Source organism: Dendrobates tinctorius, unplaced genomic scaffold (genome assembly GCF_039654945.1).
Source record: "Dendrobates tinctorius isolate UK_male_01 unplaced genomic scaffold, ASM3965494v1 ptg000011l, whole genome shotgun sequence".
In the NCBI taxonomy this organism is placed as follows: domain Eukaryota; kingdom Metazoa; phylum Chordata; class Amphibia; order Anura; family Dendrobatidae; genus Dendrobates; species Dendrobates tinctorius.
This window is the reverse complement of record NW_027361679.1, coordinates 16,590,333-16,606,898: the sequence shown is the minus strand read 5'-3', so window position 1 is coordinate 16,606,898 and position 16,566 is coordinate 16,590,333. Positions and strand designations below refer to the sequence as shown.

The 16,566-nt window shown below is 41.5% G+C and overlaps 1 protein-coding gene across 2 annotated transcripts in view; it reads left to right on the top strand.

Moving 5' to 3' along the window:
* The window catches only part of SMARCAD1 (SNF2 related chromatin remodeling ATPase with DExD box 1), a 217,570-nt gene that overhangs the window by 129,259 nt on the left and 71,745 nt on the right, over nt 1-16,566 (top strand). The window contains exons 9-14 of one of the 2 annotated variants that reach the window (XM_073590005.1): nt 4,519-4,907; nt 13,794-13,996; nt 15,172-15,262; nt 15,680-15,779; nt 16,319-16,378; nt 16,471-16,546. In XM_073590005.1, the coding sequence (XP_073446106.1) occupies nt 4,519-4,907; nt 13,794-13,996; nt 15,172-15,262; nt 15,680-15,779; nt 16,319-16,378; nt 16,471-16,546 (919 nt within the window). Of the gene's footprint in view, nt 1-4,518; nt 4,908-5,219; nt 5,522-13,793; nt 13,997-15,171; nt 15,263-15,679; nt 15,780-16,318; nt 16,379-16,470; nt 16,547-16,566 lie in introns of those variants that run through there. The other variant, XM_073590013.1, reaches the window with a different exon arrangement.

The following is a 16,566-nucleotide window of genomic DNA, read 5'->3' as shown; positions in this document are numbered from 1 at the left end:
CGATCACTGCGTTACCAGTTGATTGTCCCTACAGTTTACTATCCCATCTGTGCTGCCAGTATCGGACTGTGGGAGCACACTCCCCTCTGACAAACAGGATGTTAACATCCAGTTGTATGTTTATAGATTACAGGGATAGCAGAATTTAGAACGTAATGGTAATTTAAAATGTGCATTGGTGCTAAGAATTCATTTCTATTCCCAGCATCAAGTTTGGAAAGCAAACGCCACAATTTGTTAAAAATGTTATGAATAAAATCTAGACCAGACTGCACTATGGAAAGAACACTCAGTCAAGATCAGAACTAATAACTTTAAGGAAATTGTTCACGTCTTTTTTGACTAGTGGTAAGAGTCTCATTTAATTTACTTACAGTTTACTTCCTGCTGCTGCCAACGGTCACGTGTGCCAATACCTAAGAGAAATGAATATTCATTTCTCAAGTATCGGCAGACGTGACCGCCGGCAGCAGCAGGAAGCCGGTGGCTGACGCTACGTGGTACTGAAGAGGAATAACTATTCACTGCAATGAACAGTTCCGGCAGCTGTTCTCTGCCTGTGAGCAGTGCATGACGTCCCTGCCATGCGCTGCGTACAAGCATTAAGCAGCTGCTGGCAACGGAGCAGGACACTGCGAGGGAGCGGAGGAAGGCAAGAGCAATGTGTGTGTTTTTTTTTTGGTTTGTTTTTTTTTGTTTTAAATCATTTATGGGGGTGGGGCCAATCATACCAGGATAAGCATGGGACCATGCATACCAGGACTGGGATGGGGCCAATCGTACCAGGACTGGGATGGGGCAGACCATATTTACCATGATAGGAGATATTAAGTACAGAATTGACCACATTTTTTTGCTTTTTTTTCCCCCTCTAATTTCCTCCTCTAAAACCAAGGTGCGTCTTGTAGTCCGAATAATACGGTACATGCTCACACTGACTACCAGCATGAGGGTGTAATCAATACTGTGAGAACTTGTATTGCACTATGCCCAATAATAATCCATATACAGAAATAAAATAAAATGCGTGCATGAATCCTATAATTTCCACCTGTTTCTTGTGTTAAAACAAGTCTTGAATTGAATAACTGCTCTCAATAGTCCATGGTAGACTTTGGAGTACTTGGACTTCTTCAACTTAACACGATATATCGTTTATTATTGAGAGCAGTTATTCAATTCAGACGCTCAGGTACCTGGACTGTAATGGTTGGCATAATCGGCTCTATATTTGGTGTGTCACACTTTGTGCTGGATATCTTTACTATTTCTGTCCTTCTACAAGTGCTCATCACTAAATTAGAATATCATTCTGAAAGTTTATTGCAGTTCAATGCAAAAAGTGAAACTCCTATATAGTCATTACAAACCGAGTGATCTACAGTATTTCAAGTGTTTATATCTTTTAATGTTGATGATTATGGCTTACAGCCAATGAAAATCCAAACTATCTCAGTAAATTAGAATAATTAACAAAAAGCACCTGCAAAACAGCTTCCTAAGCAATTAAAAAGGTCAGTTAGTCTGTTTCAGTAGGCTCCACAATCATGGGGAAGACTGCTGACGTGACAGATGTCCAGAAGGCAGTCATTGACATACTCCACAAGGAGGGTAAGCCACAAAAGGTCATTGCTAAAGAAGCTGGCTGTTCACAGAGTGCTGTATCCATGCATATTAATGGGAAGTTGAGTGGAAGGAAAAGGTGTGGTAGGAAAAGGTGCACAACCAACCAGGATAACCGCAACCTCGAAAAGATTGTTAAGAAAAGGCCTTTGAGAGAGAGTCACAAGGACTGCTGCTGGAGTCATTGCTTCAAGAGCCACCACACACAGATGTATCCAGGACATGGGCCACAAGTGTCTCATTCCTTGTGTAGCCACTCATAACATATAGACATTGCCAGAAGCATCTCACCTGGACCAAGGAAAAAAAGAACTGGACTGTTGCTCAGTGGTCCAAGGTGGTGTTTTCAGATGAAAGTAAATTTTGCATTTCATTTGGAAATCAAGGTCCCAGAATCTGGAGGAAGAGTGGAGAGGCGCACAATCCAACCTGCTTGAGGTCTAGTGTGAAGTTTCCACAATCTGTATTGGTTTTGGGAGCCATGTCATCTGCTGGTGTAGGTGCACCGTGTTTTATTCAGACCATAGTCAGCGCAGCCGTCTACCAGGAAATGTTAGAGCACATCATGCTTCCCTCTGCCGACAAGCTTTTTGGAGATGGAAATTTAATTCTCCAGCAGGACTTGGCACCTGTCCACACTACCAAAAGTACTAAAACCTGATTTAAAAACAACAGTATCACTGTGCTTGATTGGCCAGCAAACTCACCTGACCTTAACCCCATAGGGAATCTCTGGGGTATTGTCAAGAAGAAGATGGACACCAGACCCCACAATGTAGACAAGCTGAAGGCTGCTATCAAAGCAACCTGGGCTTCCATAACACCTCAGCAGTGACACGGGGTGATTGCCCCCATGCCACGCCGCATTGATGCAAAAGGAGCCCCGACCAAGTATTGAGTTCATTTACTGAACATACATTTCAGTAGGCCAACGTTTCAGGTTTTTAAAATCATTTTTTTATTTTTCAAGCTGGTGTTATAAAGTATTCTAATTTACTGAGATAATGACGTTTGGGTTTTCATTGGCTGTAAGCCATAATCATCAACATTAACAGAAATCAACACTTGAAATAGATCACGCTGTTTGTAATGACTATAATGAGTTTCACTTTTTGTATTGAAGAACTGAAATTAACTTTTCTGATTTAGTGAGACGTACTTGTATGTGGCATTTGATAGAATTTTTACTAACTGCATATTGCCAGCTAAGATATTTAATGTTGTGGGTATTTACACAGGAATCAGGTTTTGATACTAATGTATTTCTAAACACTTGTTTTAACACAAGAAACAGGTGAAAATTATAGGATTCATGCATGCACATTTTATTCGTGCATATGAAGTATTATTAGGCTTTCAAGTTCAGACAGTATTGATTACACCTTCACGCTTGTATTCAGTGTGAGCATGTATATAGGACCCATATGATATATCTTGGAATATATAGTAGTGCAGATTGCGCGTAAATTAAATGCTACTCCTACCATTAGTGAAAAAAGACACATAACATTTTCTTAAAGTAATTAGGCCGCCTCCTCTTTGTGTGTTCTTCCCATAGCGCAATCTGGTCTCTCTTTTGCTGAATGTAGATTCATCAGATTAGGACCACGGCCCGATACCGCCGCTTGCTCATGCAGCCCGGTTGGTATTTGCAGATGTGTGATCACTGTTCACCATCAGATGCAGAAGCGAGCAAACCTGAGAAAGGGCAGAGGATTGCCTAGACTGGACACGGTTGAAGCAAATCCTCAGCTATGAAAAGTATTGGCTCTGTATATTGGTGTCAGCCTTTAGATGTTTGCTAACACCTTAGCCAAGCTCTTGAAAGCTGTAAGGAGCAGAAAGACCATGTGTATTAGATAAGTGTAGATAATTTCTTTATACGGTGACATGATGCTATAATACTTGTGGTTTTTTTTACCTAAAAGTTTTGTAAGAGTGGTATCTTAATTGGCAGCAACATCTAATTGTAAACTTTAATTTCAATGCCTAATTCTTCATGCTGATGGACGTATCAAAACTAAAATCCCACGTTACAGGTGAAACCCACACACTATAGGTAGCACCCCACGGACACCAGGATTCGGCGTCCTAAATATGGATTAGTGCACACCACTTCATTCTGCACATATTAGTAACGCCGAACACAATAAGGCTGTTCTTTTCTGAACCTAATTCTCCATTCATTGCACTTCATTTACGTAAATCATTAACCTTTCATTTGACTATTACATCTCTATCATACTGCGCTGTGGATATTTTGTGCAAAAAGCAGAAGCCGCCGCCTGCATCAATTTCATGCTTTACAACTTGAACATTAATTAATGGTTAAAACTTATGTCGTTTTTACGGATCTGTTCATGTTCACATATGCACAGTGCAGTATTTTCTGTCTGCAGTGTTTAATTTCAGAAGACAGAACATTATAGTTAATAAACTGCTGATTTTACAAGTGTGCAGCAATCAAGCGTGAAAAGGGGGGATAGCTTCACATAGAAATAAGAAGTGGCTATCCCACTCTGCTTGTGGCATGTGTATGGCAGCTCTTCAGGTGCAGACTTCTCTCCGCTCAGTAGATTGTGTATGTGTTGCACAGCTGTACAGACCAGTAGGACAGGAGTGATCTCCCACAGTGATTGGGCTAAGGTTAGAGCATCCTTAATAGTTCCACCCACTGTGTCAGAAAAGAGAGGGAATAATGTATTAACTTGTGACCAGCCATATTGTTATTGAAGACCTAGTGTTAAATGCCAAGAAAGAGCTGCCACTCACCGCATGAATTGTAATATTGTGCAACCCAGTGCGTTTTTCCCAAGCACATTTATTAGTTGTGACACAATTCGGGAAGCTGCATGCGTAAATTGTATTAAAACTCTATTTGTGTTACATGAACAGATGACTTGCAGAATGCCGATGTGTCTAATGGCAGAGGAGCTTCCGGAAACAATGCAAATTACTCTAAAAACAGCGCCAAAGCGAAGCCCGACAAGAAACCGATCCAAGAACTGGCTCAAAACGGTGTAAAGAAAAAATCAAAAGACAAATATAACCTTAGCAACTTTAAAAGAGACTTAGAAAGCGAGGAGTCAGCCTCGGATGCAGGCAGCGTCCTGGATGAGGACTACAGCAGTGGAGATGAAACAATGGAGGAGGAAGAAAAAGATAAAGTAGTCAGCTTCTTACAAGATGCCTCCCTGGATGAGCTCGCTCTCATCCCTCAGTGCTCTTTAAAGAAAGCACAGAGGATCACTGAGCTCCGGCCCTTCCATTCTTGGGATTCTCTGGTAAGTTTTCACTGTACTTTTTTTTTTTTTTTTTTTTAATACTTCTTTTTATGCTTATAGGCAAGAGGTGTCTACAATCTAAGGAGGCATAGATGGGTGGCCTTTTCCTGAGCAGGCTAACACTAGATTCATGCTAAGCCAATAGCAGATGATATAGTGTCATATGACCGAATTTTGAATAAATTAAGGGGTGATTTTCCTGAAAAATCTAAGCTGATTGGCTGGCAATGCTGTCACTCATTCAGCAACCTAGAAACTTGGTTCAGAGCTCTGCTGAAGCAGACATTAGAGCTTTCCTCTGAGAAGGAGAACTTTGCCAGTCTGTCCTGAGCTATATTAGCAGAAAAGTCAAGCAGGAGGCAAGAATGTGGCAGGATTTCTCCCTCCACTGTGACTGCTTGGAGAAACAGCTGCAAGGGCAGCTCCATGCTTCCAGATGCCAGCATGAATTGTTGTTTTCCCCATTTTCACTGCTTGCTTCTCAGCTGTGATCTGAAAGTGAAATTTCCCTCTGGTTACACATTGCTGCCATTTTCTCAGACGCTGTCAGACTTTTGCTTACTCCATTGAGAAGTGAAAACTGATTTTTATGAAATGGATCTTAGGTGAATATGGTAAGTACATGCATGTTATAGATCCTGTCATTTTCCAAAACTCAACCTTTTGACTGCAGAGAATTTGTTTTTTCCTAGTTGCTTATGTGGATTTTCTTTTATGACTTTACATGAAATGCCATTAGTAATTTGTACCGGTGCAGGCCTTGCTGTATACATGTGCTGTATATGTAGAATTGTTTTATACCAAATAAAATAGTAATTCAAATATAGTACTCTTTTATGTGGAGAGACACAGTGTATGGAGTTGTGAAGTGGGCATACTCACTAGGCATTCTGGGTAACAAGACCAATTTTACAGTCCCGTCACTGAAACATCGGAGCATTTTTTTATGTTTTAGAAATGGGGACAGAAAAGAGGGTACACGGGAGAAGTAATTGCTAAAAGTGCAGCACAGAGCCACAAGCTGCTCCCTGCACACAGCGGAATCGTTTTGCCTGAAGCTTTTGGCTGCTCTGACAACATCTGTCTATTAGACAGCTCGCCGCTGAACTTGTTGGGCTTCGCCTTAACTAATTCTTTGTAAAAGTATTTGCTAAAGGGCTGCCGTTCCCGCAGATGTCTGTCTTCATTCACTTTCTCCCCTTTGGCGAATAGATAATGTAGTAAATGATGTGTTGACCTGCAGTGAATTGAAGATTTTTTTTTTTTTTCCCCCTTTTTATTTGATTAAACTTGTTGCTTAGCATCTACGCCCAAATATTCTTTGGTAGCTGTAACTACATGCCCCAAATCACAAGAATGAGACTTCAGCAGATGTTGGGCTGCCAAGACATGAACATATACTACCGGAGTTCATGTATATCTTTGCTGTGTTTCATTAAAGGCATTTTGGAAAGTTTTACACTTTTTTTTTTTTTTTTTTTTATTCCATGTGTTCAGTTCTGAGAGTCTGGGTGGACACTTTATTACACTGTTCCAGTACAGCACAGGTTTAAGATATTGCTGTCTTTATCTGGAACTTATGGCTATAGCATCAAAAAGAAGACAAGAAACTGATTTGCTTTAGTTAGTTTTATTTTGGAGAATTTTTTTTTTTTTTTTAATCCGTGATTTATGGGAATAGGCATTGTATTACTTTTTTGATTATTAATAAGCCTTAATGGTTCCAGTGACTGGAAATTTGAAAAAAATAATGTAGTTTGTTTAGTCTAATGGATAGAAGTAGGGACAAGACTTGAAAGCAGCCCCTATATCACAGATGCTGCCACAGATTACATCTCAGTTCTCATGTAATTCAGTACCTTGTGCCTAATGATGGTGAATAGTAAAACGCAGAAGCCCTGACTGTGCAGAATCTGAAAAAGAATCAACCTAGATTCATTCTGTCCCTAATTGGCTCCAGACTCCTGAAATATATGGCCCTGCGTGTTTCCGATCTTTGAGGCTTCTATAAATCACCAGAGGGATTAACATTAAAGATCCTATACAATGGCACGTGGGGTGACGTGGCTGTGGCAGACACTGCTTTCAACCTTTGCCACACCACTCTGCGTTTCCCAACCTGGCACTGTACCTCCATTGTAAATCCTAGGCCCCTGATGAATCCTAGCAGCCTCCTATAGTGTGAGGAAACCGTGAAGGTCCAATACAAAGGGAGGCCAATAATCTCACAGTGGTATGGTAGCGCCTGAAAGCAGTGTCTGGTGCACACCACTTTGTGATTACTAGCCTGGCATTGTATTGGACCTCCATTATAAATCCTTCTGGGCCCCTGATGAATCCTACCAACCTCATATAGTGTGAGGAAGTCTTGAGGTTCCTATACAATGGCAGGCTAATAACCTCTTGGCTCTCAGTGGTGACTGTAGCTGGACCAGACAATGCTTTCAACCTCTCCACACCACTGTATGGATACTGGCCTGCCATTGTATTGGTCCTTTAGGCCAGGTTCACACGATCCGGAAGTGGCGGCGCTTTGTATGCAGCACGTTATCTGTTTCCAAAGTGCTGTGAGCGTAGATGAATCCACATGTGTTCACTAAACCATGTGGATTTACTGTGTCCAATACATTCTATTGTTGAAGTTTTCTTGCGGAGACTAGCAACTCCGGAAGAGAAATTGACAGGTTGCAGTCAGGAAAGACGCTCCCATGTCTGTATCCACGGGTGAGCCGTCGGCGTCTGTGGATATGGGATTTCTTGACATCCCATCAACTATGCCGTAACATCTGGCTGCTGTGGGTTTGACCCTGCGTAAGTACACAGAATCACACCCGCAGCTATGACTGATCGTGTGCACATACCCATAATGTTTCCACACACTTGTTGAGGCTGCTAAGGTTTGTGAGGCCCAGAACAACTAATAATTAAGGTCTACTACAGCGGCAGGCTTGTACCCACACAGTGCTGCTTTCAACCTCTACCACACCACTGTGAGGTTATTGGCATACCCTTGGTATTAGAACTTTTTTGTTAACCATTCTGGGCACTTGCAGCCTCATATAGTGTAAGGACACGTGTGTAGGGCCTTATATTTCTGACCCATGAACCTGGCTATGGACAGATGGAGGGTAGAACTTTATCAGTTTTTAAATTCTATAGTTTTAGAGCTTCTGTGTAACACAAAAAAATTGGTTCAGAGGTTTAGTAGAAAGGATATCCGTATTAATGTGAGTGGAGAATGTTGGCTTTGTTAACTGAGCCATGCCTGGGGTACGTACATAGTGATTGGTATGTGTCCTTTGATCATGGATAAAAAATTAGGTTTGTGCCCCTTTCTGCTTATATAGTTTATCATGCCCTTTAAAGTTATCACTCATTCTATGTGGCATGTCTTATATTTTTTTTTTTTTTTTTTAATATATCTCTCTGGTCCCTTAACATCTGTCTATTCAGCAGTATATTGTTCCATTTGCACACGTTAAGGTGTACAGCACAGCTTCTCTGCCAGGTGTTTCAGATATTATATTCCTAAGATTTTCTGAGCTATCTTACAATCGTGTAACGTGGTGACACCTTCAAATCCATGAACTTATCTCATTGTCATCCAGGAGCTTGGCGCAGCTGTCTGATGTTACCAGGTGTCTCATATAATGCACAAGGCGCTAGGACGTCACCCATATTATTACCTACACAATCTTCTAATGTATCATGGCTTAAGCTCGTGGATAAAGTCTTCCTGGGCTTATTTTTGCATTCGGCTTGTACGAATTCTTTGTCATCTTTTGGAATGATACCTAGAAGGCTTTCATAAATGGCACTTTTGTTTCCCATGCTGTTTTTTGAAGATTGAATTCTGAAAGATAATGCATGTATTTGCAGACAAAGGGCATAAACCTTATTCGGTATCAATATAGTCACTGTCTCATTTTAAAGAGTGCGTAGCATTACAGTGAATTGAAGTTGGGGTGGGTATTTTTTGTTTGATTCAATACGTATTGGTTAGTCTATGGTTTTGACTCCTATTGTGTGGTCTCACGAATTGTGCAGTTTTTGTTTTCAAGACAGTTGAAGTGTGAAAGGTAGTTTGGTATTCTGGCATTTGTTGCTAAAGCGGGTGCACAATATGCAGCTTGCAGCGCCAGTTTTTGCCACTCTCAGCCAGTTCTAGGGTCCTTGAATTGTAATCAGCAGTTCAAGGACTCCAATCTACTGATTTGGTGGTTAAGTGCTTTTTTAGGCCTCATTCAGACATCAGTCTTTGTCTGAAAAAATGGTCCATGGGTCATCAGAGTTATGGTTCTGGTTTCATCAGTGTTTGGTCCGTGTGTCAGTTTTTCCCATAAGTTTGACATGCTCTATAATTGAAAATCACGGATAGAACATAGATGTGAAAAATTGAAGTCTGAATAAGGCAGATGTGCAATAAATCTAGAATAGCTTGCCATTCTTCTCGGCAGCACAGACACTGTTTACAAAGGACGATGTGCTGCTGAAAACTATTATCTTTTTTGCAAACTAAAACATAATTTTGCATATTCAGCGGTCTGTTTAGACTGCACCATTAGTGGAAAGCGAGACTTCTAGGAATGCTCAATTTCAATAATTTGTTGTCAATGGACCTTTAGGATTGGTTAAGTCTGACAATCTTGTCCTCTGGCTAGAAAATGTTGTACATCTGTTTCAAAGCAAATGGTCTAGAACTGGATGGGGGCATAATGACTGAAGAAGTGCATTTTTCCCTCTTCATTCGAGTGGAAGTCACAGGTACATCGGATGGGTGGTGATGGGTAAAGACCAAAGCGCTTCAAAATGTGACTCCCCAACCCCCCCCCCAGTGGAAGACCACTGCACTAAAGCATGCATTGGTTGCCTTTTTGCTCATGCAAGGCTTTCAGCCTAATTTTTCACACCAATGTGTTTATTTGCAAGCTAGTGACATTTAGCAGTGGCGTAAATGTGGCCACCATGCATCATTTGTATGTCTTCTGGCAGAATTTTGATCTGGAAGACCGCTTCTTACCAGACAAGCCCCTTTGGTAGGCCTGTAAACCACTGATTACATTTTTATTCTCCAGCAAAAGCCATGTGTCCATATTGGCAGCATCCAGGCCATGCGGGCAAGCGGAAAGACTACCCACACCTCACCAAGTGACCCTTCTACACCTCTGATCTGCCTCATGTTATCTGTCGTATATTGTGTGTGCCCATTGTACTTGGCTTAATTACTGTAAATAACAATAGTGTTTCGGCATTGTTACGAGAGACTGGCTGACACGGCGCAGATCTTTTCCTGTCCAAGAGTCATAAAGTTAAGGTTGTTTGCCATCCACTTATGTGTGAATTACGTACATTTACACGTTTAGAACATGCCCAAAAAGATTACTTTTGAGGAGAAAACAAATGTCTGGTTCAGCTTTATGTTGTGTAAGTTTGTATTTAACACTTAAAAGGGATTTGAAGCCATCAATATTGGTGGTCTGATTGCTTGTATGGGCATTTGGTACCACAGCCTCTCCATTCATTACTCTGCTCCTCACAGTGTTACTGTCCCATGCACAGGAATGAGCTGGTGCTGTGCAGTGAACTACAAAGAAAGACCTGTGCCTGGGAAATAATGTAGAGGATGTAGCACTCCAGCCCCAAAGCAGCTGAGCTCATGGTGAGAATTGAACCTCCATCTTTGGTGGCTTATTCTAAGTGCATGCCATTCATTTTAATGTACTGAGGAAAACCCCTGAGCAGTAAGGTTATGTTCACACATGGCAGAGTTTTTTTTAAATTGAAAAATCCATTTCCTTCATCTGAATGGGTTAGTTTTCCAGCATGTGCAGGGATTTCTGTGCTCACTTGAATCGATGACTGAAGTCTGTCTTTTGTGAACATACCCAATTTTTCTTTCTTTTTCCATTAACACCTACTGGTGTACTGTAGCGTCTCTGAATGTTTTAGCGCTCCTATGGAAATGATTGGCATGAAGTAGATTTGTACAGGCAGTGGCCCTCCATTACTGACCAGCAGTGGTACGCGCATATATCGGACTGTTTATCCCATAACTATTCCTGATGGGACAACCCTATTAAGTCACCAGCATTAAGAGTAATAGGAATAGTGTGTGCACAAAACTCAGATGTGTGTACAAGTAGTGGTTGTACTCGGGCTCGTCCCCACATATGGGTGCTATGATCAGATGTACTCTCACATGGACAGTAAGGGTGTGTGCACACGGTGTGGTTTCTACTGCGGATCCGCAGCGGATTTGCAGCAGAACTGCAGGTGATGGTACAGTACCATTATAGCCTATGTAAAAAAAAAACCGCTGTGCACATGCTGCGGATTTTTCCACACGGTTTTTGTGCGGAAAAAAAAAGCAGCATGTCTCTTCTTTTGTGCGGTTTTGCTGCAATTTTCCATCTGCTCCATTCTACAAATCCGCAGGTGGAAAATCGCAGTGGAAAACCGCACAAAAACGGCAGTAAAACTGCAAAAAAAAAAGGAAGAAATCCGCAGGAAAAATGCAGGTCATTTGACCTGCGGATTTAGTAAAATAGTATCCGCACCGTGTGCACATAGCCTAATTGTGATGTAACACTCGTGCAATTAGGTCAATGACCGCTGTCAGTCATTGTTCAGTTGTTGTGTTTTTTTGTGTTTATCACATTTTTGGTTTGCCATTCTTTGGATTTTAGTCTTGTTACCCAAGAATGATACAGGAGCCCATAGTTAAATCTGTGAATATTTGGATTTATGTTAAATCTTTTCAGGCATCAGCTACATGATTTTTCTCCCCTCTTCCACTACTGATTACCTAAGAAAATTACACCTTCCAGCTAAGAACTTCAAACCCATTTTCTATCTCCACACCTTGGATATAGATCTAAGCCCTGAAGTGTCCTGTCACTCCAACATGCCATGACTACTAGTACTTAGGGTGTAGACGAGGCTGCTGCTTCCAGGTACATCTAGCTAGTGTTGGAGCCTCCTTATTACCAGTAAATGGTATTATCACTCTAAAGAGCGTATTAACACCTCTAAGCTGATAGATTTCTGGAAGCTCCTGGGTGTATTCCCACAGAGCTGAGGATTTCACCTTCCATTGTATACATTGCCACCATTTCTTTCCCAAAATGCAATGCAGAAGCAAAGAACCGGTTGGCATTTCTCTTGATTGATTGGCACTTTTACACTGGGCATCTAATACAAGTACTTGTAACCATTATAAGGGTTTTCTACTTGTAGCTTCTTGGCCTCTATTAGCCAGCACTGGGTTAATGTAATACAAGTTCAGTCTCTCGGTTTAGCGTTGACTGCCACTGTTCCACTCTGTTTACTGGCTGCGGCGATGACCCCACAACTACAGCGTACAACTGCAGTCATTGGTGCGGTCTGCACTGGCTTAGCCACTGCCCTCCCAGTCTTTACCAGTGCCAGGATGTGACCGCTACAGCCAATAATTTTCGGCAGTAATGTGCCATAGTTTACTGGCATGACCTGAACCTGATGTCGGTAGCAGAGCACAGGACAGGGCAGAAATGTCAGTGCTAGAATGCACAGTGATGGAGGGGAATAGTAATGAGCTATGCGTTCCCAAGCCACTGCCGCCAATACGCCCTTTCTTGGCCCACTGCACACTAGGAACATGTTACAAGATTTTGACGCTCCTCTGACACAGATGTGTAACTGTTCCAGTTTTGCCCGTCACTCAGTTTTTTACTTTTGCTCATTTAGCCGGCTTTTAATAATTCAGTTGCAAGTACTGTTTGTTCACTTGCAGCCTAGTATATCCTTATTCATTTGAATCTTTAAAGGGGCCATTTACCTTCCATAATCATATGATAATGTGAGTCTCTTCACCCAGTTGGTTTGATCAGATTGCTGATTGGTGGACCTGCATAGAATGAATGCATGAATTTGTGTTCAAATACAGACTGAAAGTGGCAAATTCCATGTATTGCTGACCAATGATCAGCTGTTACCTGCTCTGTTGGTTGCCGGATATGAGCATGAACACATCAGCCCTGTACATTTACTGCACGTTATCTGCTATACGCTTTATATGTAGTTATAAAGCCCATCCTACTTGTAACATTTTTGAAAAACTGTGCAATGTGACCTATCATTTTGAATGTGTTTTTTTTTTTTTTTTTTTTTTTTTTTAAGCATGACTTCAGAAAAACAGTGCTGAAGAAAATGAAAGTAGTGGTGCCTGTAGCTACCTGGGCTGTGGAGTCGATAAGCCAAACTTCCAACTCCTCAATTTCCATGACTCCCGACTCCACCAAAGTAGGCTCCGACTCCACGACTCTGACTCCACAGCCCTGGTAGCTGCAGAGCGAGCATTTATGGTGTCTAGAGAGGAAGTTTTTAATAACTGTACTGTTCAGTGTACAGGACAGCCGCATCCGGATTGCCAGATTGCACTTGGGTGTCAGCAGCATGACCGCTCGTGCAGACCACACTTCGTACCCAATCACTGGTGTGTAGGGACATAGTGCTGAAGGCTAATGAAGTATGTAGGATTGAGGCTTCTAACCGTATGCCACTTTCTTCATATCTTTTAAATGCAAGTTATCTTGTCTGACTCTACCGTCATGTTAGTGTGTACTGTATATAATTTATACTTTACAAGTCAATCAACCTTTGTGTAAGGGTTTTGGGTTTTTTGTTACATAATGGTAATAGAAATGTTGAGACTAAACATGGCAGCGTGAATGTACACAGACATCATGGCTTCTCTTTCTAATTTTGTGGTAAAAAATAGAAAATGCGCTACTCCGCATTCTAGCTTGTGGAATGAGGTGTAAGAGTGCCGCCTGCTGGTTAGGCGTGGTATAAAAGAAATGGACCGTGAAATGTGAATCGATATTAAATAAAAGCTTTTCTCTGCAGCTTAATAAAGTGAACGCAGTGAATACACTTTCAATAGACCTGATTTGGGACTGCAAAATATTGATCAAAGAGCGAGAGGTGGTTTTGAAGCTTATGAACAAATGTGAAGACATTTCAAGGAAGTTGATGAAGCAAGTCACTCACATCACTGAGGATGGGGAAAGTGGATGGAACGTAGAGCCGCCATCTATTCTCTCAAAGAGGTAGGCTTGCCGATCAGAACTAGGAGAATACTAGCTGTGCTATGCTGCCATGTATTCTCTCAGTGGAAAGATCATCTTTCTAACTTCTACACCACAATTATAAGGCTGTAGATATGCTTAGGATAATTCTCGTCGTACACAATCCACAGCAGAAACAAATTTCTGCTGCAGATTGGTCAGTCCAATTTATATTAAATGGAGAGAATCGTCTGCTTTGTAGTTTACTTAAACTGGTAGTAAAGAACATGCTGTAGACTTTGAGATCCCCGGCATGGCCATCATTCTGCACAGATTTTAGAGTTGTTGTTGTTTTTGAACATTGAGCTTAAAATATTCCATTACTGCTAGAATGTTTGCAGATTTGTCAAGGTTCATTTTATTTTTAGCCAATTCTTTATACAGCGCCACAATATTTTGTAGTGCTGTTTAGCGATTATGGCGCTTATGCACATTCTCTCACTCACATGCTCGTACTTAATACTCTGACAATTCTTTATTAAATACTGTATTGCACAGTGTAGAATAAAAAAATAAATTCTAGTACTTCCCACACAGCACCATTTGAGTAATGTTGGTGTTCACGTGACGTTGGCTAACAGCGCTCATGTGGGACAATTAGCGACTGCATAAGGGCTGCCATTCTTGCACCATCCCCAGACATCTGAGTTCTGTCCTTGGGAAATGTGAGCGCTGCAGCCTATTAATATACACTGATTGGCTGCAGTTCTCAAATGGCATGGCAGTGGTCCTGGAAGGCCTCGGAGATTTCCTGCTGTCATTGCTTGAATTGCGGCGGTCCTGCAAGTGAGTAGCTGAGATTTTTATTTTACACTTGGGAAAACAATATTTTAGAATGGGTTGTGTACCCTTTAAGATACATTTCATCTGAAGCCAGTTAACCTCCTGGAGTGTTGTAGGAAAGCAGAGTAACTAGGTGGACCCTCATAAACACAGGTTTCTGGACCCGTTGCTGCAAGGCAATCATGTTAGCCAGTGCTGTGGAGTCAGGGAAATATCATAGTTGCTGGTTTGACTTACCGACTCCATAGCCCTGATGCTAGCCATTAAGCCATGTGCAGACTCTGCAAGGTCTCCATTCTGCCAGAATCCTCAGCGTGTGAACACGGCCTAAGAAGCCCAACAAGACTTACTGACATTTTATGGCTTTTTTGCAGCCTGGTGCTCAAACCTTACCAGAAGATTGGTTTGAATTGGCTAGCTCTCCTGCACACGCACAATGTAAATGGGATTTTGGCTGATGAGATGGTTAGTAATTATTTCATTGTTCTCCATTGCTGTATATTACAGGGTCACTGTCATTTCCCTAATCTTCTAACTTCAGTTTGCTAGAGGAAAGCACTTAAATGCTAGGCTAAGGACTCCCATTTGGCTCTTATGCCATTTCTACCTCTCCTCCATCCCTTTTTTTCGGGGGGGGGGGGGGGGGGAGGGGGGGGTTGGAGTCAGATGCAGTCATGGGCTTTTTATGATGTCTCCAGCTGGCCGCCCTCTTCCTGAAGGTCCTTAAGGTGTCAAAGGGACAAGTGCTGAGCCCACGACTGGTAGAAGAGCTGTCATTGCTTCTGTGGGTGAATGTTGGTCATTGTCTCTGCAGCGGCTCACAGTATTTAGCTTCATGGTGGGACTCACTCATTTACGATTTTGTTGTCTTTTACTTTGCAGGGTTTGGGAAAAACCGTTCAAGCCATAGCATTCCTTGCACATCTTTACCTGAACGGAGACAACGGCCCACATCTTGTGGTTGTTCCAGCTTCCACATTAGGTGAGAAGAGAACTCCTCTGGAAAACCTCTTGGCAGACTGATCCTTTTAAAGTGCATAGTCAACTACATTCTTACAGCCGTTATTGACTGTGCATTCACACATCTGCTTTGAAATGTCCCTGTTTTTTGACCGTTTCACTCTGAATAGATCCATCAACACTATGGGTCATACATTCGAGAAATTCATAGATCCATAAGACTCAGAGCATGTCCTATTCTGATCTCTCGATGAGCCATAAGGGAAAAAACTGATGGCAAATCAGACATAAGGACCAAAAATGGAAGAAACTGCCATCCAGATCAGGCTGTTTTCTCGGATGAAAAAAACGGATGTGTTAATGAGGCATACAAAATTATTGCTGCAGATTTCACAAAGTACAAATTAACGAATTCAGTCTGAATATAACTATACATTTCTGTTGTGGGTGTGGGGAGAGGGATAAGATTTATCCACGGCAAGTAGTCTAAATGGTAATCTATTATACAATATCCAGTTATAATCCCCTTGAAGTGCTTAACTTTCTGTTTTTATTTCATAGACAACTGGGTCCGAGAGTTCAATCAGTGGTGTCCAGATCTGAATATCTTACTATATTATGGTATATAGTTTATTATTCCTTTTCACACAGAATGAGTTACAAACATAAGTTTGTTTTTTAAGCACTGATTCCCATTCTTCTATTTTGTGTAGGTTCTCAGGAAGAAAGAAAGCACTTACGATATGACATCCTGAGTAAAATTGTAGAATTTACTGTTATCGTCACAACGTAAGTTTTACCGTGCATTG